Source organism: Phoca vitulina, unplaced genomic scaffold (assembly GCF_004348235.1).
Source record: "Phoca vitulina isolate PV1807 unplaced genomic scaffold, GSC_HSeal_1.0 scaffold33, whole genome shotgun sequence".
In the NCBI taxonomy this organism is placed as follows: Eukaryota; Metazoa; Chordata; class Mammalia; order Carnivora; family Phocidae; genus Phoca; species Phoca vitulina.
In genome coordinates this window covers 15,160,559-15,186,551 of record NW_022589736.1, presented here as the reverse complement: position 1 = coordinate 15,186,551, position 25,993 = coordinate 15,160,559, and the positions used below count along the sequence as shown (strand labels likewise).

The following is a 25,993-nucleotide window of genomic DNA, read 5'->3' as shown; positions in this document are numbered from 1 at the left end:
CTGGGAAAGGGGGGGTGGGTAGCTGATCGCTGTCCAGAAAGGGGTGGGACCCTGGCTCATTCCAGCGTCTCTAGTTGGGTGCGCTTTGCCATTTGTGGTCACAGAGTCTCCCCTAAATTGCTTAATCGTCACTCTGAGCCCCTGGTGGCTTTGGGTGACATGGAGTAAAACAGAGAGTCCCTCACGGGTGGAGTAGAGACAACATGGAAGTCCTTTCCTAATCACACGCTCCTACCTGCTACCTGAACCTTCTACACAAATGGGCTCCGGCTTGCAGAAGCACAGCCCCAAATACAAGCTGTTGCTGTTTATCAGGAGAAAACCAGCTTCTTTGTCCTCAGGGCACACGTGTCAGGAGCAGCTAGACACGTGGGGACACCTGAAAAGGGTGTTTTGGCTTTTGTGTGTATGTTCAGAAGCTCAAGACCAACTTCAGAAGTTTTTTTTTTTTTTAATTTTTTTAAGATGTTACTTATTTTGAGAGAGAGAGAGAAAGCACGCACATGAGCGGGCTGGGGTACAGAGGGAGAGAATCTCCAGCAGACTCTCCTGCTGAGCATGGACCCCACCCCCACCCCCGACATGACACACGGGGCTTGATCCTAGGACCCCGAGATCACGGCCTAAGCCAAAGCCAAGAGTCAGAGGCTCAACCACCTGTGCCACCCAGGTTGCCCCCAGAAGTATTTTAGAACTGCATGTGCAGAAGAATAGCCCACCAAAAACTAAAAAATCCACAAATAGAACGAAATCAAAATAGAAATCTACAATACATTCACATATCCCAGAACATGAGCCCTTGCTTGCATTTATGAGTTCTTTTGAAAAGCTCGGGGAGCACCCCAAACAGTATCCAAAGCTAGGGATCCAGATTTGTGACAAGCTCTTAAATATCCCGCCACAACCTCTCAGCAAATCCTTCTGCTTCTCCCGTTTCCCCAGTGATGTGTTCCCTCCCACCCTGTGCCCGCCTCCCACTCCTGAACTCCAGGATGTTCACACTAAAATACTGTGTGACGCTTGGAAACATCCCCCTGGTTGCGTCAGCTCCCCTCTCTTCCCACATTATGGTTTGACAGTTTGTATGTACAGTCGAGAACGTGGTTTCCCTGTACAGGAACCGCAGTGTCCACGCATCTGCCAGTGTGGCTTTGGCACCGTTAAGAGAAGGGGGAGGAGGGTCACAGTGGTCAGAAAATAAAATCTTGCAGCTGCAGAGATTATCTTACCCCATTTCTCCTAGCTACGTTTCATTTTTGCATGTGCCCCCCTGTGTAGCAAGGGGGCGCTGCCTAAGGAAGAGGTTCTTGATTTGAGAAGTTACCCTCAGTCCTCATGGCCTCAGGGAAGAATGAAACACGGTCAGATTGGCGTTTGGGCAGTTGAAGTCAGTCTCGAGCTTCGTCTTAGTTTGCATTTACAGCCAAACAAAGAGACCTAATCCATCAAAAAAAGACTGAGTGCCAGCTATGTAAAGGGACTCTCAGTGGTGACTTGCCGCGGACATCATTTGAATGAACATTTGAATGAAAATTACATGATAGATCTTGAGGAGGCATTGGTTATTAACTCTCAAGGAACTGGGTCACACGGGGCAGAGATGAATAGGCTGGATGAAATCTGTTCCATCGGTTTCTCTCTTTTCGAGGAGGACCTTGCATTCCTTAGAGCAAAGCTGAGGAAGTCTGAAAGCTGGATCTCTGGGACAATCTGTCCCTTCTTGGGAGCGCGAGGACCAGAGGTGTTGGGACACCAGGCTGCCCCACACTCAGGACTCCGCTCCCACCCAGTGCCACGCTGAGCTGCTTCTCTGCCGTGCTGCTGTAGTTGGTGCTCCTCAAACCCGTGGACACCCCAGCCACGGAACCCTCAGAAGCCATCATAAATTACAAGAGGAAAGGCTTTCTGAGTGGGGCTCCAGGAGGGTGCGAGTCATCCTTCCTGCGGGCTGTGTCTGAGGCATTAGAGAACAAACAGCATGAGACGCGTGGCTCCAGAACCTTCCCCAGAAGGGATGTTCAATATCTGCGCCTCATCGTTTATGGCTGCGACCCACAGCCCAGCCCACATCTGATGAAATCTGCCCACTGGGGAGGAATGGCAGTGCGCTCTTTGTTACGTAGTCAGCAGACAGCATTTACTTATTTATTTGATATGCAATTAGGGGCGCTTTTATGTACACTTAGATGCACAATTAGGAGCCCTGTGGGGGCCCCTCTGAGACATTAGGAGAAGGAACCGGAGTAAATGGTCTGCCCCGTCCCGAGCAGCCAGTGGGGCTTCCTAGGGTTCCTGGGAGTATTTCAGAAGCAGGGGCATTAGCTCGGGGAATTGATGCATTACTGTCACCTCCCCCGATTAGTAAAGATTTTTGATGATGAGACAGGAAGAGAAAATAATATTTACAGGAAATATTCCATTAACTGTGAACTGACTCCCAGTGGAGCTAGCCTGCTTCCATTATTTAGCCATAAGTGCTCCATTAAATGCACTGCCGACTTCTTTTTCAGCTTCTGTTTGGATGCACTTGACTCATTTTCGGGTTGCTGAGCCCTCTGCCTCGGCGGGCCCTGGGTGGGTGCCTCCCTCAATTCCACTGTCGGTATCCCTCTTGGACACCACAGCCTGTGCACTGTGCGGGAGAAGAACCCCCGCGTCATGCGTTTAGCATTCTTCAGCCTTTGCTCCTTCCCAGTGTTGGATCAGAGGATCCTCCGGTTGCCCCCTATCGGTCCTCCCTTGGTGCGGAGCCAACCCAGAAGGGTGCAGGGACTGTAGGCGACGGGCCCTGGCCATGGGTCATCAAGAGGGGCCTGCCTCAAAGCCGCGGAGCAGGCCTGCCGGGAGGGTAATGGGGGTGGGGGTGAGGGGCATAGAGCGTTACCAGAGCCTGCCATCTGAACTCCCCAAGAGAAAGGGGAAAAAAGCAATTGTCTTCTAAGGAAGTTGAGATACCCTTCGCAGAATATCAATACAAGACCTCCTGTTCTCAAAGCACCAACATGAGGCATGGCTGAATTCTCTGTCTGGAATGGGAATCACGGTCTCTCCTCCTGCACGAGAACCGAAGTCACCGGAGCTTTGGAACTTCCGTCGAGGGCGTCAGATTCGAAATCCTCTCCAATAAAACGGTCCCCATTTGAGAACTGCCTCTCTTGGGCCAGGTGCTGCTCTAGGGCACGAAAGAGGCCCCTGCTCTCCCAGCACGTACTGCCCAGTGGGGACGATGGTCCGATGGTGACATGAAGGCAGTGTACAACACACTGTGTCAGAGTCTCCAGTTCCAGGAAGACAACAAGTCAGTCAGAAGAGCGGCGGAGTGGCGGATGGTGAGGAGTGGTCTCTCCAAGCAGGTGACATTGAAGTGAGCCTCCCTCCGAGAAAGGGCACATCCAGCTCCCTGGGAAGCAGCGTCAGAGGCGGATTCGCACGCAGGAAATACTCTGGGAATCAACGCCAGTGGGGAAGGGGAAGGAAGCAGGTCTACGCAGACAGGGAGGCTGAGCTATGATGCAGGCTTGGACCAAGCTCTGGAGCTCGGAAGGAGCCATCACTCTGAGACAGGTGGGCCGAGCTTAATCCCCAGTCACCAGATGCAAGGGACCCACAGGGAAGGGGTCATGACCTTGGGCAAGGTGGCTCCCTACCGTGGAGGGCGATTCCCAAAGAGGGGATGAGTCCTTCAGTCCCGAAGGGAGAGGCTAGACAGTAGGGCATGGTAGATTTTATAGCCGTGGTTCTCAGAGCGTGGCCGTGGACCAGCAGCATCCACCCTGGGAACCCGTGAGAAGTGCACACTCCACGTCCCCACCCGAGCCATGCGCTCAGACACTCAGAGGGTGGGACTCGGCACTCTGTGTCCACAAGTCTTTCCGGCATATTCAGAAAACTTGTGATAACCCATTCACTCTGTGGGCCTCTCTTCTTGTATCTGTGAAATGGAGACTAAGCCATGAGATAAGAGTCTGATTTCCTCCATCTTGAATGTTTACTTCTGAGCTGTATCTTCTCTCTAAAAATGCTGTTGCCCTTGACATTGCAAGTATCGGTGGCCTCTTTTATACGGGCCTGAGCGGCAGAATTGCCACGAAGAGCAAACAGTCTCTCTTTGTTAAGAGGACTGAATTTTTTTCTTGGTCATTGGATCTGGGAACCCAAGGTCCCTCTGTTCCCACAAGTCCCCATGAAGGCCATGTTGGAACCTAGTCCTGAGTTATCCAAAACTCCAAGGACACCCGCTTGTATCTTGTTGCATTCTTGTTGGAACTGTCCCAACATGCTGGTGTCAGACTGTCACTTTTGCAGAAGATGATGTCTGTGAGCAGAAAATAAAAGCATTGCCCCATCCAGGTGGGTCATCCTTAGAAAGAAACTGTCATGGGAGAGCAGTTTCTCGGCAGCACTACAGAAGGAGAGGAATATAATTATTCCTTTAGGAGAGGCAGCTCCAAATCTCTCCTGGGGTGATCTGCTGGAAGGCACCTCTTGGAGGTTGGTGCACTCTGCCCTGAAGATTCCACCCAGATGGTCCCCAGGGGGACTGGTTGTGGGGGTTAACCTCCAGGCCTGGCATAACCCTTTGGGTACCACATTCCTGTTCCTACCTCCTACTGTTAATTGTAGTAGGAAGATAGCTGTTATGATAGTCAAGACAACTAAGTCCTAGCTCTAGGGTTGCAAGACAAGTCACTTCTCCAGGCCTCAGATTCCTCATCAGCAGGGCGGCTAATATAGACAATCGAGACTCTTGAGGTGGGGAGAATCAAGAGATTAAAAACAGTTAAAGAGAATGAAGCAAGGGGCGAGCTCGTCATAAAGCTAGAAGGGAGCAATTAACAAAAGGAAGAATGAAAGGCAATATTCTCTCAGAAGAAAGTGGTAGAGGGAGAAAATGCCCATTTCTAAGTAGGCGAACCCCTGTCTTTGATGGTTGCCCAGTTTGGACAGAGCCCAAGGGAGACCTGATGAGATGAGCAGAGGCAGCTCTTCTCCCTGAGTGACACACCCGTCCCTTTTGTGAAGCGTGAGGTCTCCCAGGTCTCAGCCACTTCCCAGAGCAGTGCCTGGTCTCAGGCATCTTTTCCTCCCGACGAGGACGGGTGCATGTGACAGCGTGAGGGAGGCTGTATAAACATCCACAGTGATGGTGTGGAGAGTAGGGGTCAAACACAAGCTTAGGTATTCGTAGCACGCAAATAAACACCCAGCCAGACAGGCCAGCAGCCCCCTGGAGACTGTCTTCTAAATAAGTCACAGAAACAGATTCCCGCTACTCAGGGAGCCCCACTGACCTGGGATGCAAGTTGAAGAAGCAAATCAAAACCAAACGCTATTGTTGGATCCCAGACCTCTGCTAAAGAGCATCCAGTAATCTCACCCACTCCAGAGGAACCATGAGCCAGCAGGGACTTAGCAACAGATTCGGTTTCTCTGGCTTATGAAAACTCAAAGACTTTGCTAGTCTAACAAGAACACTGATCACCTGGGACTCTCAAAGGGTAAATCTCTTTTATCTCACGCTGTTTATTAAAAATGGGTTCTTCCCTAGATTAAAAACAGGGGCAGTCCTGTGACTTGTTGGATCACTTCCAACTGTTAAATACAAAGCCTCATGGTCACTTTGAGCAGCAAAATTAATTTCATTAAGTAATTAGAGTGTCTAGTCCTTTCTAACAACCAAAGCTCCAAGCTTGGCTTAAAGTTAAATCTTCTCCCTTCTCCCGCTCACCTGGCCAAGCCTGCTTCTCATTGTTTCAATTTCTGGAGCAGGAAGGAGTCAGGCAGTGGTTTTTGGTTCCCCTAACTTCGGGAGGCACCCCTCAAGCTCTCCCGGTGCCCCTAGTGAGCTCTCTCTTAGTAGGTTTACAGAAGGCATCCTTCACTTCCCTCCCCAGGTACGGGAGGCTCACAGCACACCTCTCTCCCCCTAACATTCTCCCTCAGATTCCACCTCTCTAAAGCTTCTTTTCTTAAAGATTTTATTTTATTTATTTATTTATTTGCACAAAAACAGCAGGGGGAGGGGCAGGGGAGGGGGAGGGGCACAGGGAGAAGCCGACTCCCGCTGAGCAGGGAGCCCGATGCAGGACTCGATCCCAGGACCCTGAGATCACGACCTGAGCCGAAGGCAGACGCTTCACCGACTGAGCCACCCAGGCGCCCCCAAACATTTTATACCCCAATTGAAAGTGAGGAGTTTCAAGTCATCTAAACTGGTCCAGTTCCTTGGTATTAAGTATATCCATGTTGTAGTGCAGCCAGTCTCCAGAACTCCTTCATGGTGCAGGACGGAAACTCTGTCCCCCTTAAACAACCACCTGCGCCCCCTCCCCCCAGCCCCTGGGACCCACCGTTCCACTTTGTGTGTCTGTGAGTTTGACGACTCTGGGCACTTCATCTGAGTGGAATCTTAGACTATTTGTATTTTTGTGGCCACAGGGTTTTCATATCAAAACCAGGACACTTTAGATGGTGACTGACAGCACCGGCGAGCAATCACACCACGACATCAGACCAATCAGGGCTGTCCCAGCAGCCCAAGGCTCGTGGGGGGCCTGTTGAGCCTGCCCTTGACCCTTTTTTGGCCACCACTACTGGGTGGTCTGCTCACTGGTCCCTCTAACAAGAAAGATCATCTTAAAGCCTCAGCTGGTGCCTCCATTTCCATATCCCACGTTACGGCTCTGCTGGAACATTGTCACCCCCACACAGCATAGCTCATCACAAGCCTGTGTTGAGCCAACACCTGGGGCGACTCCAGAGAGCCCTGGCCGGTGAAATCCTGGACCATCCGCCACCCAGTTCTTTCCAGCATCGCCAACGGGTGTTTCTGATGGCTCCGTGGGGCTTTGCAAGCCCCCTCACCAATCCCTATAATCATTCTAGAAAGCGTAAGCTACCATCAGATGTGGTCCATGGACTCCCCTTGACCAGAGCCGACTGAGCCTCCTTGTGCTGGATATTCTGTCCTGGCCTTTTATCAGGAGCACAAAGAGCCAGGGGAGCTCTGACTTCCCGTCTTTCCAGGCCTCTTGTTTGACTGGAAACCAAAACCCAGCCCTGGCTGCAGAGGCCTTAGGAGCCCCAGCTGAGGGAGTCGCCGCTGCGTGGCTGCACATGTGAATGTGTTTAGGCACATCATTGACTTTATGCTCGAAGCTGTGGGGCTTGAAAAGCCATAAAAACCAGATCCCTGACCAGCTTTTTCACCAGCCAACTCCGGGAAGGACTACGGGTCCTGCAGCCACTGAGAACACCCCTCACCCTCTCCCCACAAGATGTCAGAGTTGGGGGAGGTCCCTTGTCATCTGCAGAGGCCACCACAGAAACTCCAAGAGGAGGACCCTGGTAGGAGAATCTTCCGACAGGTTGGGAGTGCTTCTTACAGAGAAAGGGCGCCACCAGGGATTAGGGGGCCTTTATCTTGGACTGCTGGCTCCTTTTAAGTAGTTAGCTTTATGAAGTTTTAACCAAAGAGCATCCTGGGATTCGTGATCAACCCAGACTAGGACTGACCCGTCAAACGTGTAGAAAAGCCACAGGGAGCTCTTGGTCACTCCCCGCATCACCCCCTGCCAGCTCTACGCACCCTGAACCTACTTTCTGTTTCTGTGGATTCGCCTCTTCCAGACATTTCATATGAGTAGAATCCTAGAATCTGTGTCCTTTGAGTCTGGCTTCTTAGAAGAATGTTTCCAAGGGTCATCCATGTTGTAGCATGAATTAGGACTTCATTCCTCTTTATGGCTAAAGAGTATTCCATTGTCTTCTAATGTTTCCTTCCATGTTTTCTGCATTAACGTAGCAAACGCACACCCACAAGGGGTGCCTTGGGCCTTTGCACTCACCATATCCTCGCCTAAGGTAGATGGCTTTGCCCCCAGTTTCCTTCTGAACGCACTCCAATGGCGTGCCAGTGACGCCTTCCCCCACCACCTTACTAACCGTGGCAGCCCCGCCCTATTGTCTGGCTGTCCTTGGAACCTATTTTCCTCGGACTTCCATACTGTGTAGTTTTATTTATTTGCCCGCCTCCCCCCTCAGAAAAATGCAGAGATTTTGGTCTTTATTTTTTCCCAGTCCCATATGTGTGCTGCCTAGCACACTGCCTGACTCGTGGGAGATACTCCATAAATAGCTGCTCAGTGAGTAAAAGCAGGGCCGAGTATAGTGTGCTGCGTCCCACCGCCGGTTGCAGGGACGTGTCCGCGTGCGTGCGTGCACTGGCCTCGTGGACGTCAGCTCCTGCAAGGAAGCTGCACGTCGCTCCTGCAAGGAAGGGTTCGAGGGTTCCAGTGAGAGCAAAGCCCTGGGTAAGAGGGCGGAGGGAAGTACCAGAGCTTTTCACAGCTTAGGTTTGTTGATCGGAATATGAAAAGCATAGGAGTTCCTTCCATCTGGACCATCCCTCGATTTTATTTTTCTGCCTCTTGGACCAAAAGGACCCAAAAAGCGAACAGTACTTGGACATCAGGGGTGCGTCGCTGAAATACTGCAGACAGTGGAGCCGGGCTGGCAAGGCTGGAGGCCTTTTCTTTCTCAAGCAGGAAACCCTCTGCTGGGAAACCTTGCTTGTTGACTCCAGTAACCTTCTCTTTGTCTTGGGGAGAACTTTAGCAGCTTGTTTCTGCTGAGCCATGCGCTAGGGAGCTCTGAGATTTTGGGGTTTTTTTAATGAGCATGATTCTAAGGGGAAACCCAGGCTAACCTCACCTTCCTGAAAGTGTGAGCCTGTTGAACCCCAAATGCTGGCATAGCCACAAGAGTATCATGAGGCCCTCAGGCCTGGCTCCTTGGGGCTGCACATGGGCACCTGCAGGTGGGGTAAAAGACCCTACGGCAGGGGGCCCCATGTTGAGCCTCACAAAGAGCCGACTTCAGGCAGTTTGTAGGCAGAATGAGTTGTGGGAATCACTCCAGGTCTGGCGAATTCCAGCTTGCAACTGTGGACTTCCCTGGTTGACCGTGGAATAGAGTTTAGCTCAGACAGGGCTGCCAGGAGGGGGAAGGGCTATGGTTCCTAGGTTGCAGCTCTTGGGCTGGCCCTCACTGTCACTTCCCTGTTGCCACATGCCTTCCCAGTTGAGAGATCTATTTGTAACCAGATGTCTAGGTCCAACCCCTGAGGTTCTTCATAGTGTGGACATTGCCTGGATGTTGAGCACACAGATAAGTGATGGGAGCTGGGATCTGGACCCTTATCACCTGTGTGACTTTGAGAAAATGTCTTAACCTCTCTGAGCTTCAGTTGCCATAATACCTACTCCTAAAGCTCTTCACTGCCCCAACAGACCATTGTTGGAGTGCCTGATAAGCCCCAGGCACTGTGCTAGGTGCCAGGAAGGTACCTTCAGGAGGCTTACAGTCTAGTCGAGAAGACATTTGAGGAGAAGAAAAGACCTTTGCGATACAGGATGGTCATTGCTTTGGCAGAAGTACACACGTGAATATCCAGAACAGGCTGGGGGTGGGGAGAGCCTGGTAAGAAAGCCCAGGTAAGAGCAGGCTGTTGAGTCCAAGTATCCGTTTCCTCCTCGGCTCCCCCCACCTCCCCTAAATGCACAGTTCCCCCAAACTGACCTGCGCACTTCAGAATCTACAGAAGAGGGGATAAAAGGGGAAAGACAGAAAATCTAGAGTCAAAGTCCTCACCTCTAGGAAACCTCCTGTCCTCCCCCTTTCTGGGAAGGAACACGGTGGTGCAGGAACAAAACTGCTCCAGCAAGAAGATCCGGAGGGAGAAATCCCCACAGTCCAGCAGGGCCCCCACCCGCACCCCGTAGGGCTGGCAGCTCAGCCCCGGGCCCTCCGTGCCTCTGTCCACGGGAGGGCCCAGACCCTCCAGCAGCCAGCCCGGCTGAAGTGGGGCAGTCGCCGGCTCCCCGCCTCTGCGGGCTGCAGTCCCCACTGTAAGACCACACGTGTTCTCAGCTGCAAGCTGCCTCGAAAAGCAGGCTGCCAAGCCCTGGTCCGGTGCCCGCTCAGCCGCAGCTGTAAGACGCTTCCAGCCAGGAGAGCCCGGAGCTCACGCCTGAGCTCCCAGCAGCTGCCCGGCTGCCTCTCTCCTGGAACCCGCAAAAACCACGGTCTGCAAGACCTCCCCCCTTCCAAGGGGATCGGCCAACTCTGGAAGCACGAGGTGTGTTAAAGTGCACATAAGCTGCTCTTAGTTCTTCCCCAAGAGCCCTTGCTGCCTTACTAATCTTTTTTTAAGGTAGAGGACTGTCATTTTGGCTTTTTTTTTTAGCTTGATTAACCCGTTTTAGTTGTGAGAGTCTACCTTTCTTTCCATGGAGAACGGCTTGCCAACCCGCTCTTCTCTATCCTGTCTCCATCTTCATGGAGTCAGAGGCCTCCACCTGAGAAATCAGGTGTTACTGTGAGGCCACACCTCCGGACAGAGCCACCAGGCATAAGAGGACTGATGACAACCAGCCCCTCTCCCCCCACAATAGAAAAATACAGGTTTTCCCCCAAAGCAACCAAAAACCCTTCACAGCAATCCAGAGGTCTTTGCCATTGCGGGTGAAAATGCTCATCTTTTTCCCACCAGATGTACCAGATGTCTCATTAATTCCCTCTATGAAGCATCCCATTGACAGAAGTCAGGGCAGGTGTGATTAGCCTTGAAGGTTTGTTTTTTTAAGTTTTTATTTTCATTTCCGTTAACATACAGTATAATATTAGTTTTAGGTGTACAGCATAGTAAGCCAACACTTCCCTACATCACCCTGTGCTCATTGCGACAAGCGCACTCCTTAGTCCCCATCTCCTATTTAACCCATCCCCTCCACCCCCTGACCCCGAGCTTTGAATGTTTCTTAAAGGAAAGCCGGGAGCTCAGAGAGGTTGAGCTACACAGAACTGGGCCACAGTGCTCATTGCTTAAAAAGAAAGAGAAAGCAAAGCTAGATCTAGATATCAAGAATCACTGGCCAACTTCTCCATTCAACACTAACCCTGAAGTATCCCCCAGAAACACACTCTGAGGAGGGAAGAAATTACATCAGGAGGCCAAAGATAAGAAGGGAAAAACACTTTCACCTTCTCTTTAAGGTTTTTACATTTGCCAAAGCTTTCTGGTAAGGTCTTTTCTTTAAGAAAGACCAAAGTACACACAAGAAGATAATAGAGATGCCCCCTCCCCCACCAGGGAGAACAATAAAAGGCAATGTAGTCCAATGGGGAAAAGAAAGTGGCCTGTTTCTCTGGGCCTGTTAAGTACTTGTTGACCCTCTTTCTCTCTCTGCCCCGAGTAATGACGCTTAAGCCAAAGGAAGCTAAGAGGTTTCTGATGGGTTAAGAAGAGGTCATCCATTAAAGGGTCAAGGCCTGGCGCTCTGGGCATCTGTCACTGAATTAACCAAATCAGTTTCGAGCTTATGGAGTCTGACAGGAGTAGGCAGCCAGCTGGGGGGACATCTTGATTCCATTACGTCTGGCTGCTGAGAAAAATTAGCCGCTGTTTTCCTTGCTGGCTATGTGGCCCTCCCAGAAGAAGATAGAGGTCAAGGAGCCCTCCTTCAGTGCAGGTAACGAAGGCCATACTCCTGTTCACTTCCTAAGCTCATTATCTGTGGACCTAGTTTGCCTATGTTGGAGGGCCTGATTTGGTTCCCAGTATAGCCCATTCCATGTAATACTCAGCCGGATTATGGTAGGATGCTTTCTTCCCAGGGTTAATGTTTTGAGCTAATAAGTTATAGTAGGTAAATGGTCAATACTGACTCTGGTCAAAATTGCAGTGGACCTGGGAATTGGCTGGATAACTGGAACCAAAGAGCCCAAAGAGAAGATAGCAAACGCCAACTGGAAGGCAATGAACAAGAGCCCGGGTTAGGCTGATGCTTGCATTGTGAAAAATCCAAGTAACAGAAAACAGTTTTTAGAAGGTTAATGACACCATTTTGGACATCTCTTTAAAAAAAAAAATTACATGACCTGTACTTTGAGCTAATGTGTGTTCAGAACTGTATTTTGACGTGAAGACTGCTACTGGTTTGTAAATGATGGAGAAGAGAGAGCATAATGATAAGTATTTTTTGCTGTTTACTGGACACCATGTTAAGCACTTTATATCTAGTCATTAATACATCAGCTCTATGAAAAAAAAAAACTTGTTAGTCGTAGTATTTCAAAGATGAGAAATCTAAGACCCAAAGAAATGACATCGCCGGAATATACAGCCAGTGAGTGGTAGACAGTATAGCTTTGAAAACCATGCTTTTAATCAGTATTATTCTGTACGGTTTCAGAAGTAGGAAGTGTTTAAGACCAGCAACTTTATTTTTAAATTGCAAGGAGTAGCACTATGATACTGCCTGGATTTACAGTGCTGACCTTCAACCCGTGCATAGGATCTAGGAATGCCCATGTGCGTGCACGCACACACCCTGTTTTATGGTAAAGGCAGCTAAGATGTAGAGGGACATAGAGTCAGGACTATCACGAGGCCTCTTGACTTCCAAGCCAGAGTTCTTGCCTCTAAAAATGATAAACTGAAACAGAGTAAGCGATGGTCATGAATATTGATTATCTGAGGCAGAAGCATGAAACCTATCTGAATAAGGTGTGGTGTCTCTGTAGAGTTTTAAAAGTCTAACCTAGAAACTGTAGATGATTTTGAGCACCATCACGAAGTTAAATTGCTGTATCATTGCTCTACAGTCTACTTTTTGTCTGGCTTGTCTTCCCAATGAGATTGTGAGCTCTTGACAAATATAAACATGCATTAGGCATCATGTCCTTCCTCTTTCCTATTAGCGTGGGTTGGCACAAAGTAAGACACCCACTTCTCGAAAGATTGGAGAGGGGTGGGGATTAGATGTGGCCTAAAAGCCCAGGGCCTCAGCTCTCTTCTTTATAAAGTAAAATATATTGAATCCTTGTGCAACTGCTGTTAAAAACAACAACAACAACCCTGATAGATGGTGTGAGCCCACCATGTTGTGAGTGACAGCCCTGCTTCTAGAAGGCGAACAGAGCAGAAATGAAACAAGGAAGCGAGATTTCTAGTTTGTATGTTTCATTCTGAGCTCGGAGATTATTCCTGGCTGTGAGTCTAATTCTTTTTAAAAGAGAACTCTTTGCTGATGCTTGGAAAGCATGCGGGATCTTGACACTGTCTTTGAAGAAGGGATCATTTCCGATCATGTCCTTACCCATCGGCTTGCAACAATTTGGTTCTCGCTCATCCTCAGGTCTTCCTGGTGTTAGAAAGAGCCCAGGACGACCCAGTCCCAGGATGAGTCCTGACATCAGCTGCTTATTTAACCTCTGCCTGGCCCCTAACCTCTCTCCACTGGGCTTGCTTTATCTGTGGAAGGAGGACGCCAGAGCAGATGGCTGCTGGAATTCTGTAGAGTTCCCCCCCACCCACCCACCCCCAGTAGAAACAGGAAGTTACTCAGAGGTCATTAAGAAGCTTGGTGACTCAGCCTCAGGGACAGGAGGAAGACAGGCTCCCTGAAGTCCTGCTCAAGAGTTGGAGCCATTAAAGCAAGCTTCCTGTCAGGCCTTTATGTCCGCATCATTTCGAGAGCTTGTCCACCACCCCACGTGCTGTTCCGGCACTCCGTAAACACTTGGCCCTGCCGTGCCTTCTCCCACCCAGAAGGAACAGGGCTTGGGGGGAGGGCAGGTGTGGGCAGTGGACATTAGCTGTTTTCTGCCCTGACCTTCAGCGATACACAGGATGTGGGAATCCAGCAGACTAGCTAATAGGATCCAGTGCCCGGGTCTGCTCAGTAAGTGTTTATAGTGGACCCTGTTGCACTCAGGGCTCAAAAGCGGTATTTATTAGCCACTCTTGTTTGCTCTCCGTGGATAAACTTCTCCCATCTCCCTGTTTTCTACATTAGAAAGTAGAGGTGGAGAGCCCGTGATCACTTGGAAATCACATGTCAGGGTCAAAAACTACAAATCACATCTGGTACCAGCTGTGGTCCCCACAAGGGTGATAGACACTGTCTCAGTGAAACCACCCCTGGACAGTTTCTCTAAGTTTTTGTTTTCAGGGCAGGCCCAAATTATTAAAGGCTGTTCTTACTCCTGGTTCTTGTTGTTTGTTAGTCCTTGATGAACCGCTGCAATGTACCGAGGCTTCACTGTACATAGGAAACCAGAGAAATCAGGTCTCTATACGAGGAGAAGGAAGCAGTACTTGTGATCATGTATAGCAAAACAGGAAAGAAAAGCCACCATATAGGACTAAAAAGATTTGGTTTTATACTTCCTCCTTACAGTCACATTGCTGCTCATTTGTAAAAATAATTCCACTCATAAAGTTACCCAGCCATTAGTGAGTCAGAGCTGTTCCCACTAATTAGGGGGCCCATGTGGAAAGAAGCATAGAGTAATGGGCCAGGTGCCCTTGACTCCTGCTTCTGGTTCCTTCACTGACTTGCTGTGTGGCCTTAGGCAGTGCCCCTTAATCTCTCTGGGCCTCACTTTCCCCAGGAAGAAAATTTCCCACTCGTTCTTCTTGGGAGGATGCTGAAAGATCAAAGAAGTGATGTTTGCAGAGCTTTAAAGATGCCCAGGTGCATTAGAAAGGCCTTGATTTGATAGGTATTAATTAATAAATCCTTTGATTATTGATAAACAGTATGTTAGCTTTTAATTAGCTCCATGGGCCTCAGTGGTCACAGAGGTCATGCGAAATCATAAAGGAATTAGCTGAGCCATAATGATTGTGTGTGTGTGATGTGTCTTTATGTGGATTCACAAAGCACATCGATGGCTTTAACTGGTAGCTGGGTTAGGACAGCTGCAGCAAGCCAGGAAGGCTCTCTGAAATGACACAGATGATCTGGGGCCGCCTCCAAAACCAGCACATCAGAGCCCAGTAGACCCTGTTTACAAAGAGGAGGCGAGGTCGAACATCTTCTGTTTGCTTGCTGCTTGTACTCTGTCAGCTTCAGAGTGGAGGGTTTAGCAGGCTGGACCTCGGAGCTGTGGGGCACAGGGGCCTGGGGACAGAAGAGCCTAGCCCTCCAGGAAGGGACAGTGCATTTACAGCAAGGGGTGAACGCCCTAGTGGCCAACAGCTGCCTGGATGCACAGGGAGGTCAGGGGACGTGGAAGATGTTTAGCTGCCATCATACCCTGGCCCCTAGCCCTTCCCATTCCCCCCTGCATGAGGCGAAAAGGATCAGGCTAGTGTTTCCACACGAGCACCTCCTCTTCCGTTCCTGGAACCCTGTTAATGCCCCAGTGCATTCTGTCCAAAAAAACCTGTCCATTCATTCACCTCGCTCCCACCCTCCCTTCCCATTGTTTGATTTGCAAACAGACTCCCTGCTTAGAACAGACCTGAAGGAAAGCTCCCGCTCTGCCCCTTGTTAGAAAATGTCCACAAGCATATAGCATCCCAGAGAGATGCCAGGAGCCAGGCCACCAGGGTCCATGCCGGGAGCAGGACCACAGCTGAGCCCGGAATTATTTTTACAAATGAGCAGCAATGTGACTGTAAGGAGGAAGTATAAAACCAAATCTTTTTAGTCCTATACGGTGGCTTTTCTTTCCTGTTTTGCTATACATGATCACAAGTACTGCTGCTTACATTGGGGCCCATTGGCAGAGTGGGCAGGGGTGAGGCACTCCACAGCACCAGCAGCTGGGGAGGCTCGGCTTGCCTCCTGCTTTACAAGGAGAGGGAGAGAGGAGGTGCCAGGGCACCAAGCCCTCTGAGCATGGGCTCTAGGTTTCTCCGCCCGGTGGGAGGGGGCGTCACACCAAAAGCCCAGGTGAGGTGTTCAAAAGCACAGGTTTGTCTTCTTTCCTCATGACCGGGAGGAGAAAGCCCCTGGAAGTCCCCCCCATCAGATTCCAAGAAGGCCCCTTACCCTAAGTGCTGCTCTGCCCAGGACCGAGTCTGGGGTCCCAGCACCAGCCAGGACCAGAGACTGGGACCAGCAACACAACTTGCGGGGCCGCTTGATCAAAACTTAGTGGGCTGGAGACAGCCGAACATCAAACCAAGCACTGGGCTCTTCTGAGCACATATCCTCACACACACATGAAGCCAGTTATGGCCAAGATGGGTGCGGCGCAGGGGCCGAGGGTGCCTCTGAGGGAACAGCCCCCTGCCCTCCACCCCATTTTTCAGAGAGGAACAGGAGGGGGGGCAGGGGAGTAATTCTGTACACTTCAGTCCAGGATTTCCAGCATGCGAATAATCAAATTTTATTTTTCTTAAACCCTGATGTCAGCTCTTGAGTTCGGAAATTTAAGGAAAACATTATTTTGGTAATTCTCTGTTATTTGCCAAGATTTGGGAGAAGGGAGAACAGTTAGGAATCCCATTAAGCTGAAGTTCATGGAGCACTTACTTTGTGCTGACACCGTGTGGAGGATCTGTTGCTTCTACTTTGGAGGGGCATTATTGCCATTTTATAGATGGGGAAACTGAGGCTCGAGGAGTACAGTCACTTGCCTAAGGTCAAACAACTTGGATGTCGGGGACCCTGTATTCACACCGATGCAGTCAGACTCCCCAGCGTGTGTGCCTGGCCATTGGGTCCTGTATACTTACTACCTCCCGTTTAGGAGGTCAGTGTCTGCGGTCTGTTAGTTCTGGCGTTTTTGTGTCTGTGGCTACGTTCAGGTGTCTATATAGTCTATAAATATATGTCTATAAATGTCTATAAATATCTAACAACAGGGGAGAGGGTTGGTCAGAGAGGAACTTAAGGTATTTCATTGAAGGATTGAGCTTAGCAGAGCATCCGACAGGAGCGTGAAACTCAGATCTGTGACTTGAGTAATGGGCTCTACTCAGGGGGCATTTCATCCATGACCTCACACAAAGCTGTCTGAGCCAAGGTAGGGCTTTGGGTCACTTGCTTGCCTTGAAATGTCTCTCTCTCCCCCACTTGGAACCAACGCTAAAGGAAAAAGAGAAGTACAGTTTTCCTTGGGCTTCAGAGCAAAATGGTCTTTGAACTGTGGACCAAAGAGTCATAGGAGTAGATGTCCTCCTCCCTATTATGCAGACAAAATAATTGTAACATTGGGCAGAGCAGGTCGTGAAAAGAATGCAGCCATTCTTGAAAGAGATTTTCTTCCAGCCCAGTTTGACAAGGGGGTGGAGTCCTTTGGCCAAGCCGTGACTAGCTGGCGTGTCTGGGTCTGGAAGGGCAGGGTTGATGGGGCACAGGGAAATCACTGTCACATCTTTTAAGGAGACAAAAACTGGGGTAGGTCAGGGAGTGTCAGGAGCCCCAGCTGAGAGGACTCTGGGGCTAGGAGGAGACCCTGAAAAGCATATGCCTCAATGCAGTGCGCAGAGAACGGGAAGACCCCAGAGAGGCATCAGCCGCTCCCAGGATGAAGAGGAACGCAGGATTCCCATTTTACCCTACTTTGGGCAAAATCAACTCAAGTTCTAGATGTCTAGAAGGGGCTGCGAAATGTATCAAATGTAAGCATAAATAATAGAAATACAGGCATGTGTGCATACAACTTTAACCTCTTTTGACATTTTCCAGAGGGTTCAGTAACTTTCTTCCGATGAAAGGGCCCCCTCCCTCCCCTGCCGGCAACGGCTGCCCTAATCACTCCCAGACCTTGCAGTCAGTTTCCTCGTTAACAGGCTCCCTCCTGCAAGGCGGGGTGCCCACCAGAGCCCGAGGGCATGCATGGGGCAGCGGCAGGAACTCGTCACCCCCCCTTCACAGAACTGCCTCATTTCTACCTCCCCCCTCTCTGATGGCAGCCAGCCCCTGGCGGCAGCATCCCGCCAGCCGGACTCTGGATTTGCTTTGTGCTGCAGAAAGAAGCCGGGGCTTGACAAGCTCATATTGTTATCTCGAGTTGCCTGCCCCCGAAATAAGGTTCCAGCAGCCCCCGCCCTTTGCGGGGAAGCTTCCCGAGCCGGATCGCCAGGGCGAGTCCGAGCTCTTCCACATTAGTGGGCAGGAAGTGGAGTCCCGATGGGAGGCTGGGAATTTGACCGCCTTCCCATTTCAGCACTGGAGGGAGGAAGCTCAGTTGAGCGCTGCGCAGACGGCTCCCGCTTCCCTCCTAGAGCGGGCCCTGCTCCCCGCCCGGCAGCCCGCCCTCCTAGAGCCCCCGCTCGCCCCCTCTCTTTGGAGGGAAAAGTCCGCGGAGCTGGGAACCGTCTGGGTCTCGGATAATGCAACAAAGGCAAAGCGGAGGAGACCAACTTGAAAAGAACTTGTTTTGTTCCCGTTAAGAAACCTGCAGGAAAATCCACACCCACATTGGAGAGCGGCGTGCGTGTGTGTGTGTGTGTGCGTGTGTGTGTGTGTCTCCAGCAAGAGGCGGAGGGCGTGCAAACAACTGTGCAGTCTCTGCTTTGATAAGGAAGCGGCTAGCTGGAGAAGTTAGGCTGCAAAGACGACGAGAGCCCTGAGCCAACCACTCCTGAACGTAAACCGCATTGTTTTCTGTCCAGATATTCCAATGGAGACAGTTGGAAAACCTGTATTTCAGAGAGAAGAAGTTTTCCGTGGAAGTTCATGACCCCCGCAGGTAAGCTAGAAAAGTCCTTTCCTTCTGGGAGTGCGTGGCCCAGCTGGCATGTTAGTTATATGACTATTTTCGTGCTGTCGTTGTTCATTTTGGGGAGCGGGAGGAGGATAGTTGCCCGTGGGGAGCATACGCCAATCTGACGGTGAAGCTTTGTTCTCTACTAAATATGTTGATAGATGCGGAGGGTTCAAGCATGCTTTGCGTGTGCGTGCACGAGAGGAATTGGCAATTCCGTGATTCTCTCCTCTGGCTACATGTGTTCGGTGTTCGTGTGTGGTGTTATCTTTGCATGCCGGGGCATTCGAGGGCAGATGGATGGCACCTGGTAACAAACACCACACTAGACTGGGTAGTGTTCCGAGTCCTTTCCGGCAGCTTGTGCGAGAGAAGTCTGAAGGATGGCTTGTCAGAGCTTCTGAGAATGTTTCAGGGAGGACAGTCGCACCGAAAGGAATCTAGACCTAAAGCAGTTGTGTGAAGTTGTTTGATTCCAGGAGCTGTAATTTTTGGGTGTTGGTGTGGGTGGATGTCGAAAGCAAGAGAGTTCTTTTTCTCCCCATCTCATGTTGTGTCCCAGGGAGCACTAGTGTGAAAACCAGGGCTCTCTAAGTCACATGCCCAACAATAGGGTCCTGGTTTGGAATGCAGCAAGCCCTGCGTGGAAGGTTCTGGAAGGTTCTCAGGCAGCACATCCCGGCTGCTTTTCCTCTCTTTGTCTGCCGGCAGGTCCTGGACTTAGAGGCAGCTCAGAAACAGCAGCAAAACTCCCTGAAAACAGGCCTGACACCTAAGGATAAATTGCTCTCAGTAGGTCCAAAGTGGATTTACAAGAAAGTAGCCCTAGGAAGACAGTGAAAAGGTCAGACCCTATAGAGGAGCCAAGGGGACAGTTAGGCACCGTTGATGCCCCAGCCCCCCTCACACATGTCCTCTGAGCAGCAAAACAAGCCTCTCTGCCTCCCAGGGAGCTCTCAGAGACCAGGACGCCGGCCCCCCAGTCGGAGGGCTGAGCTTGGGCAGTGTCCCTGCTCCTGCCGCCTGCGATAACCCAGCAGGGGTGACAGGCCACTCTGCCCCGCCGTGTAATCTGCGTGAGACAGCCACTCCGCAGCGGGGAAGAGCTCGGCCCACGCCCCACAGCCCCCACACGACCAGCAAGTGGAGAACACTGTGGAGACCCAGTGGACACAGTCAGATGAAGGCGGTGACGTTGGCGGAGTAATGACCTGGCCAGCGTTTCTCGGGGTCTTGCGGAGGGTCTCGGTCTGGAGACCCTGCCTCCGCAGAGCAGGAACCCATGTGTGCGGGGCCCGGTGAGGGAGAGCCAGATGCTGAGAATAATACTCCAGCCAAGCTTTTCCAGGTGAAGCGAACCAGACCAGTCTTAGAAGCGTGAGGGGAGGGAAAGCCTGTGTGTGAAGACTGAAATGCATGTTGCCACAGTGAGTCAGATGCAGAAAGGGGCTGCCTGACAGAATGAAAACTGGGGATTGGATCATCTAAGGGGCTGTGCCTCAGGCCCAGAAAGAGGTCCTGCTAGCTTCCTGTTCTACGTGGGGGGAAACTGAGGCACCCAAGAAACAAAGTCACCTGCTCTAGGTTATAAAAAGCTGGCAAGTGGTCCAGGAAGGATTTGAACCCAGGGAGCCTGACTGCACAGCTCACAGGCATCCCACTACGCTCCACACAACACACCGGGGCCCGAGTGCCGGATGGCGTGGACCATAAATACTGAAGGTGGCCAGAAGCCAGGCTGGTTGGGACAGGTTCCTGAGAAGGAGGGATTCTGAGCTGAACCTCAAAGCATGACTAGGATTTCGAGCTGAAGGTCGGCCCTTGGGTGGGGGGGGGCGGGGAATGAAGACTTCGTCAGGTGGGTGTCAGACAGAAGAGGGAAGGGAGGTGCTAGAGGCAGGTGGAGCACAGAGTGTGATCACATCTCCCCGAGGAAAACAGCCCTCTACCAGCCTAGAGGCAGGCAGGTGGAGAGGGGGCGGGGCAGGGAGGGAGGCCAGGGGGGTGTCTGCCCTGATGCTTTAAAGACACCTTTTCCGTGTGTGCACTGAGGCAAGCAAAGGGGATTGCTGCAGGTTAGCTCCTTGGCACAGTGCCTTTGCTCTGCCCCGAAACCTCTTCCCTTCCCACGGCCGCAGGGCGCTCCTTCCATTACCCGCTGCGCCCAAAGCTGTTGCCGTGTTATTTGGAGCAGGGAAGACCAGTCTGGTTGACTCTACATTGGGGTGGTCCCAGCCAGGAAAGGGGGTCAGAACCAAAGTGATGGGAGGGCAAGTGAGGAAGAGAATCATGTCCTGAAGAGGCCACCGGTGGGACACGGTGGGGACTGGGCATCAGCCCAGGCAGAGGGTGCCGTGTGTCCTGGGTCGCCTGGTCCCGGGTGGGACCATAGAAGGTAACCTTGGATCTGTGTTCCTATACATGGACCCCCCAACTTGATAGCCACATGGGTTCGGTGGTTCTCCGGGCTTGGCAAATACTCCGTTTCTAAAGTTTAGGCAAAACAGAGAAGTCAGTGGGGTGGGAAGAGCCTGAAGGGAAAGATGCCGAGAAGAGATAAATGAATAATGGAGCAGGAGAAAACTCCCAGTGTCTGATGTGGTGTTCCTGCAGAACCTCCTAGACCTGGCCAACCTCCTGAACCCTTCCTCCCTCCCCTCCCTTACAAACACAAGCACCTGGCCCCTACCCACTCATGCTTTCACTCAGACACACGCCCAGTTACTTCTCCTTTCTAATTCAGCTTTTCTGGGAGAAAAGATTGCACGTATTCCCAGGAGCAGCCACGGCTGTGGAAGCCAACGTGGGAGTTCTGATCGGTTTCTTTTTACTTCTACAGAGATCGGTGGGGTGCTCCTCCTAACTCTCTTGCTGGCTCCCTCCCCATTATTTTCAACCGTGTTCTGTCCCATGAGCTGACGTTTTCTCCTAACTTAACTAAACGAGGAATTACTGTGCCTAGAATCAGTAGCATTAACGAGCCACCAGATTTGAATTTCTCCCTAAAGGTGGGTCTGAAGAAGACCCTCTGTTCGGTCTTTAGCCCCCAAGGAAAACTGATGGGAACAGCTCTAGATTTTCTTCCAGGGAAAATGTGTCATTAAAAAAACAGTTATTCATGAGTCCTGATGACCCAAGTTTCTTCCAGATTAGGTATCTTAAACCTGAGAACACACTCTTCTCTCCTGATGTTCACATCAAATACCCTGGGCCCCACCCCAGTACCTTGCCGTGCACGCACGCGCGCACACACTCAGACACACACACGCGTGTGCATGCAAACACATGTTCTCAGATTTCATTTGCAAAATCATCTGCCTAGTCTATGGAATACACTTCACGGAAAGCATGATCCTATCACTCTGTTTTTCCCCCCAACATCATGGATGTGGTGAATTATGTTGGAACCCACATTTCCCACTTTTCATTGATTTTCATTGGTTGCCTCTGTGTACCCCAGATGGATATATGCCCTAGCTGCTCTGTAAATGTGTATGTGTCGGTGGGTAGTGCGGAAGATTGGCTGCACTCCTTTCTGTCATCCCTGTTTTGATTCCTTATACCCTGCCTGCCGGCTGACTAAATTTGAGATTGATAACCAACTCTTTCAAGGAACACTGAGTTAGAGCAGTGTGAGAAGTCCGGACTCCCTCGGGACATCCCACAGGCTGTGGCCTGTGCTGGTGATTAGAACAGAATTTACTTATCCTTCACCATAGGCAGCATTGCCTGCTTAATAAAGGACATTGTCAAAGGCTTTTCCTGTTTCTGAAGTTTGTCTTGGCCCAGCGCCAGGAGCTGAAGCTCAGAAAGGACCGTCCAGTGACCTAGAATGACCCATCTTATCCCAGATGAGGCAGAGGATGGACAAATTCTGAACCCTAAGGAGCCAGTAAATAAAAAGAATAGCATTATTCATGATAGCCAAAATATGGAAACAACCTAAGTGTTCATGGAGGGATGAACAGATAAAGAAATGGTGATGTGTATATGTACAATGGAGTATTATTCAGCCGTAAGAAAGAAGGCGGTCCTGACATTGGCAGCAATGTGGATGAACATGGAGGACATTATGCTAAGTGAAATAAGCCAGATGCAGGGGTGAGGGGAGAAAAAGAACTGCATGATCTCATGAATATGTGGACTCTCAAAAGTCAAATATGTAGAAGCAGAAAGTAGAAAGGTGGTTACCTGGGCCAGGGAAGAGAGGAAATGGGGGGATGTTGGTCAGAGGTACAAAGTTGCAGTTACATAGAACAATAAGCCTCTGGATCTAAGGTACAGTGTGAGGGCTATAGTTAATGATGCTGTACTGAATAGTGGGAATGAACTAGGAGAGTAGATCTCAGGGGCTCTCATGACAGATATGTGAAGATATGATCTCTGTTCATTAGCTTGACAGTAATAATCATTTCACTATATGTATATCAAATCCTGTTGCACACCTGAAATTTATATAATTTCTTCAACTTAAATTCAAGTTACCATTGAGTGCAGCACTGGTTTCAGGAGCAGAATCCAGTGATTCATCACGCACGGGCAATACCCAGGGCTCATCCCAAGTGCCCTCCTTAAGGCCCATCACCCATTTAGCCCACCCCCCACCCACCTCCCCTCCAGCAACCCTCAGCTTGTTCTCTATTTTAAGAGTCTCTTATGGTTTGCCTCCCTCTCTGATTTCATCTTATTTTTCCTTCCCTTCCCCTATGTTCATCTATTTTGTTTCTTAAATTCCACATGTGAGTGAAATCGTATATTTGTCTTTCCCTGACTTACTTCACTTAGCATAATACACTCTCGTTCCATCCACATTGTTGCAAATGGCAAGATTTCATTTTTTTTGATCACCAGGTAATACTCCATTGTCTAAGGAGACAAGGGAAACAAAAGCAAAAATGAACTATTGGGACCTCATCAAAATAAAAAGCTTCTGCACAGTGAAGGAAATAACGAAAGTAAAAGGCAACCGAGGGAATGGGAGAAGATATTTGCAAATGACATGTCAGATAAAGGGTTAATTTCCGAAACATATAAAGAAATATAAACAAATAATCCAATTAAGAAATGGGCAGAAGACATGAATAGACACTTTTCCAAAGCAGACATCCAGATGGCCAACAGACACATGAAAAATGCTCAACATCACTCATCATCAGGGAAATACAAATCAAAACCACAATGAGATACTACCTCATACCTGTCAGAATAGCTAAAATTAACAAGTCAGGAAACAAAGGTGTTGGCAAGGTTGTGGAGAAAGGGGAACCCTCGTGCACTGTTGGTGGGAATGCAAGCTGGTGCAGCCACTCTGGAAAACAGTGTGGAGGTTCCTCAAAAAGTTAAAAATAGAGCTACCCTATGACCCAGCAATTACACTACTAGGTATTTATCCAAAGGACACAAAAATGCTGATTTGAGGGGTCCATGCACCCCAATGTTTACAGCAGCAGTGTCCACAACAGCCAAGTTGTGGAAAGAGCCCAAAAGTCCATTGATGAATGGTTAAAGAAAATATATACGATTTTTATTAAACAATTAAAAAGATGGCCTTTGCTAGCTAGTTTCCCTAAGTGTGTGTGTGTGTGTGCGCGCGCGCGCGTGTGCGCGCGTGTGTGCGCTCATCTGTCCCATTTATGCAAGGGCTTTTAAATCCCATGGGGATCTCAGTAAAAGCTGTCAACCAGTCACTGGAGTCCCGCATCATCAACATGGTTGAACCTTGTGATTCTTGCCATCCCAGGGCTTCAGTGACAAGGAGGACATTTGGACACAGTGGCATTGCAGTGCATACGTGGTATGCATGTCCGGCTTTGATCAAGTCCATTTGGGCTATGGCCATTAGCCAACACCAGTTCTATCTGGACAGAAAGCAGAGTAAGGTAAGTCCTTCTCCGGGGCTGGGAGGGACTCCACAATGACCGGCCCTTTGACCACACCGCAGGCTTACCTAAGGGCACACAAGGGCCCGTGTCTCCTAGTTGAGGGATTGGGAATTGGGTGGGTGGGGGCAGCCCCGTGTCCCTTGCCCCGAGATGTGCACAGGTATGAAAGAATTATGGGAGGGAGGAAGGAGACGGGCTCTTCCAAAGGGCACGTTCCACGCAACTTGGTTAAGGGGCTCGGGCCCAACCACGGTTGCAGCCTCTCAAACCGTTTACTGTAGCCAGGTAGGGCCCTTTTGAGGAATTCAGAGCATGCTTCTGAACCTCAGGAACCTCTCCCTGGAACAAGCCGTGAAGCCCTGTATGGTGTTTAAACAGTGGCATATTGTTTGCTTTTTGAGAGAGGAAAAAAAAAAAAAGCAACCGTTTGCAATTAATAGACACCGTCTAACTGTTCAGGATAATTGCTGTGAAAGCGCTTCAGGCCTTTCCAACTGCCACCTCCATTTTTTTTTAAAAGTCAGAAGTGGAAACATTAAAAAAAAAGTAGCAGCAGCACCCAACCCTGTTTCCCTAAGGTAGGCCTGGAGCCTCGGGCCTTGGTAAACAGTCATCCTCCAAGGGAGATTTGACCCAGCCCCAATGCAGACACGCAGGTGCATTTTCTGGCGGGTGGGAGAATGACGTCTCCTTGGTTCACACACAGCTTATATCAACACTCGGCCCCCTCTTCCTCCAGCCCGTCTTCTGTGCTGCCTTGCATCCCCCCCACGAGCCATTCTCATTCGTTAGCTCTCTGCTGAAGAGCCCCATCAGGATGGGTCTTGCACCTTTCCCAGGATCCTGCTGGCGTGGGGGGAGGGGCTGCAGAGCTATGGAAGGAGCTGGGCGTTGGCCCCTGGGAGGTTTTGTCCCATCATGTGGGTTCTCGGGAGGCAAGGAAGTGGCCAGACCCTAGGCTTACTGGACCCAAGATTCATCAGATCGGTGCCCTCTTGGATCCTTACAGCTTCTTCTTCTGCCTCATTTTCCGTCTGGATGGGGTTGCTCTTTCCCTGGCTTGGGAAGGGGAGTGGAAGGAGTAACCTGGGATCTAGCGGGAGGAAGGAGAAAGATATTACAAAAATAGGAGAAAAGGAAACAATCTCTCAACTCATAATTCAGCTTCAAATCCGAGCCCTTCCTGGGTAGCTGTCACTTTCTTCTCTGTAACACGTTTTTCTCCTCTGCTAAGTCTTCTTCCTGACCTCTTTTTTGGTCATTTTCTGGGGTGAATGGGCACAGAGTGGAGGGGTTTTTTTTTGTTGTTAGGCATAATGGGAGCATTCCACAGCTTTCCTGGTGATGATGGACATTGGCACAGGGATTTGAAGCCCGATTAGATCAAAAGAAACAGGGCCAAAGCGTTTTGACTCATGCTTTAGATTGAGACAGTAGGTGGGTGTCAGCATTTTGCCCTCGGGTCTCGGGAGTTGGAGGTCCAAACCTTAAAACATCGATTCCATCCTCTGCATTGTTTGGGAATGGGTGGTAAGGGGTAGAGACCTTGGCAGCCCTCCCAAACCCCACTGCCAGTTCCTCTTGTGGGCAGACCCCACACA

The 25,993-nt window shown here is 50.3% G+C and overlaps 1 protein-coding gene across 4 annotated transcripts in view; it reads left to right on the top strand.

Annotated features, from left to right (window-relative positions):
- Window positions 1-25,993, top strand: part of FRMD4A (FERM domain containing 4A) — a 319,871-nt gene that overhangs the window by 232,068 nt on the left and 61,810 nt on the right. For all 4 annotated transcript variants that reach the window (XR_004301957.1, XM_032425609.1, XM_032425608.1 and 1 more), the window contains 2 exons: window positions 18,419-18,495; window positions 24,251-24,389. Coding sequence is in view for 3 of the 4 variants with exons in the window: in XM_032425609.1 (XP_032281500.1) it covers window positions 18,419-18,495; window positions 24,251-24,389 (216 nt within the window). In the remaining variant the exon portion in view is untranslated. The remainder of the gene's footprint in view (window positions 1-18,418; window positions 18,496-24,250; window positions 24,390-25,993) is intronic.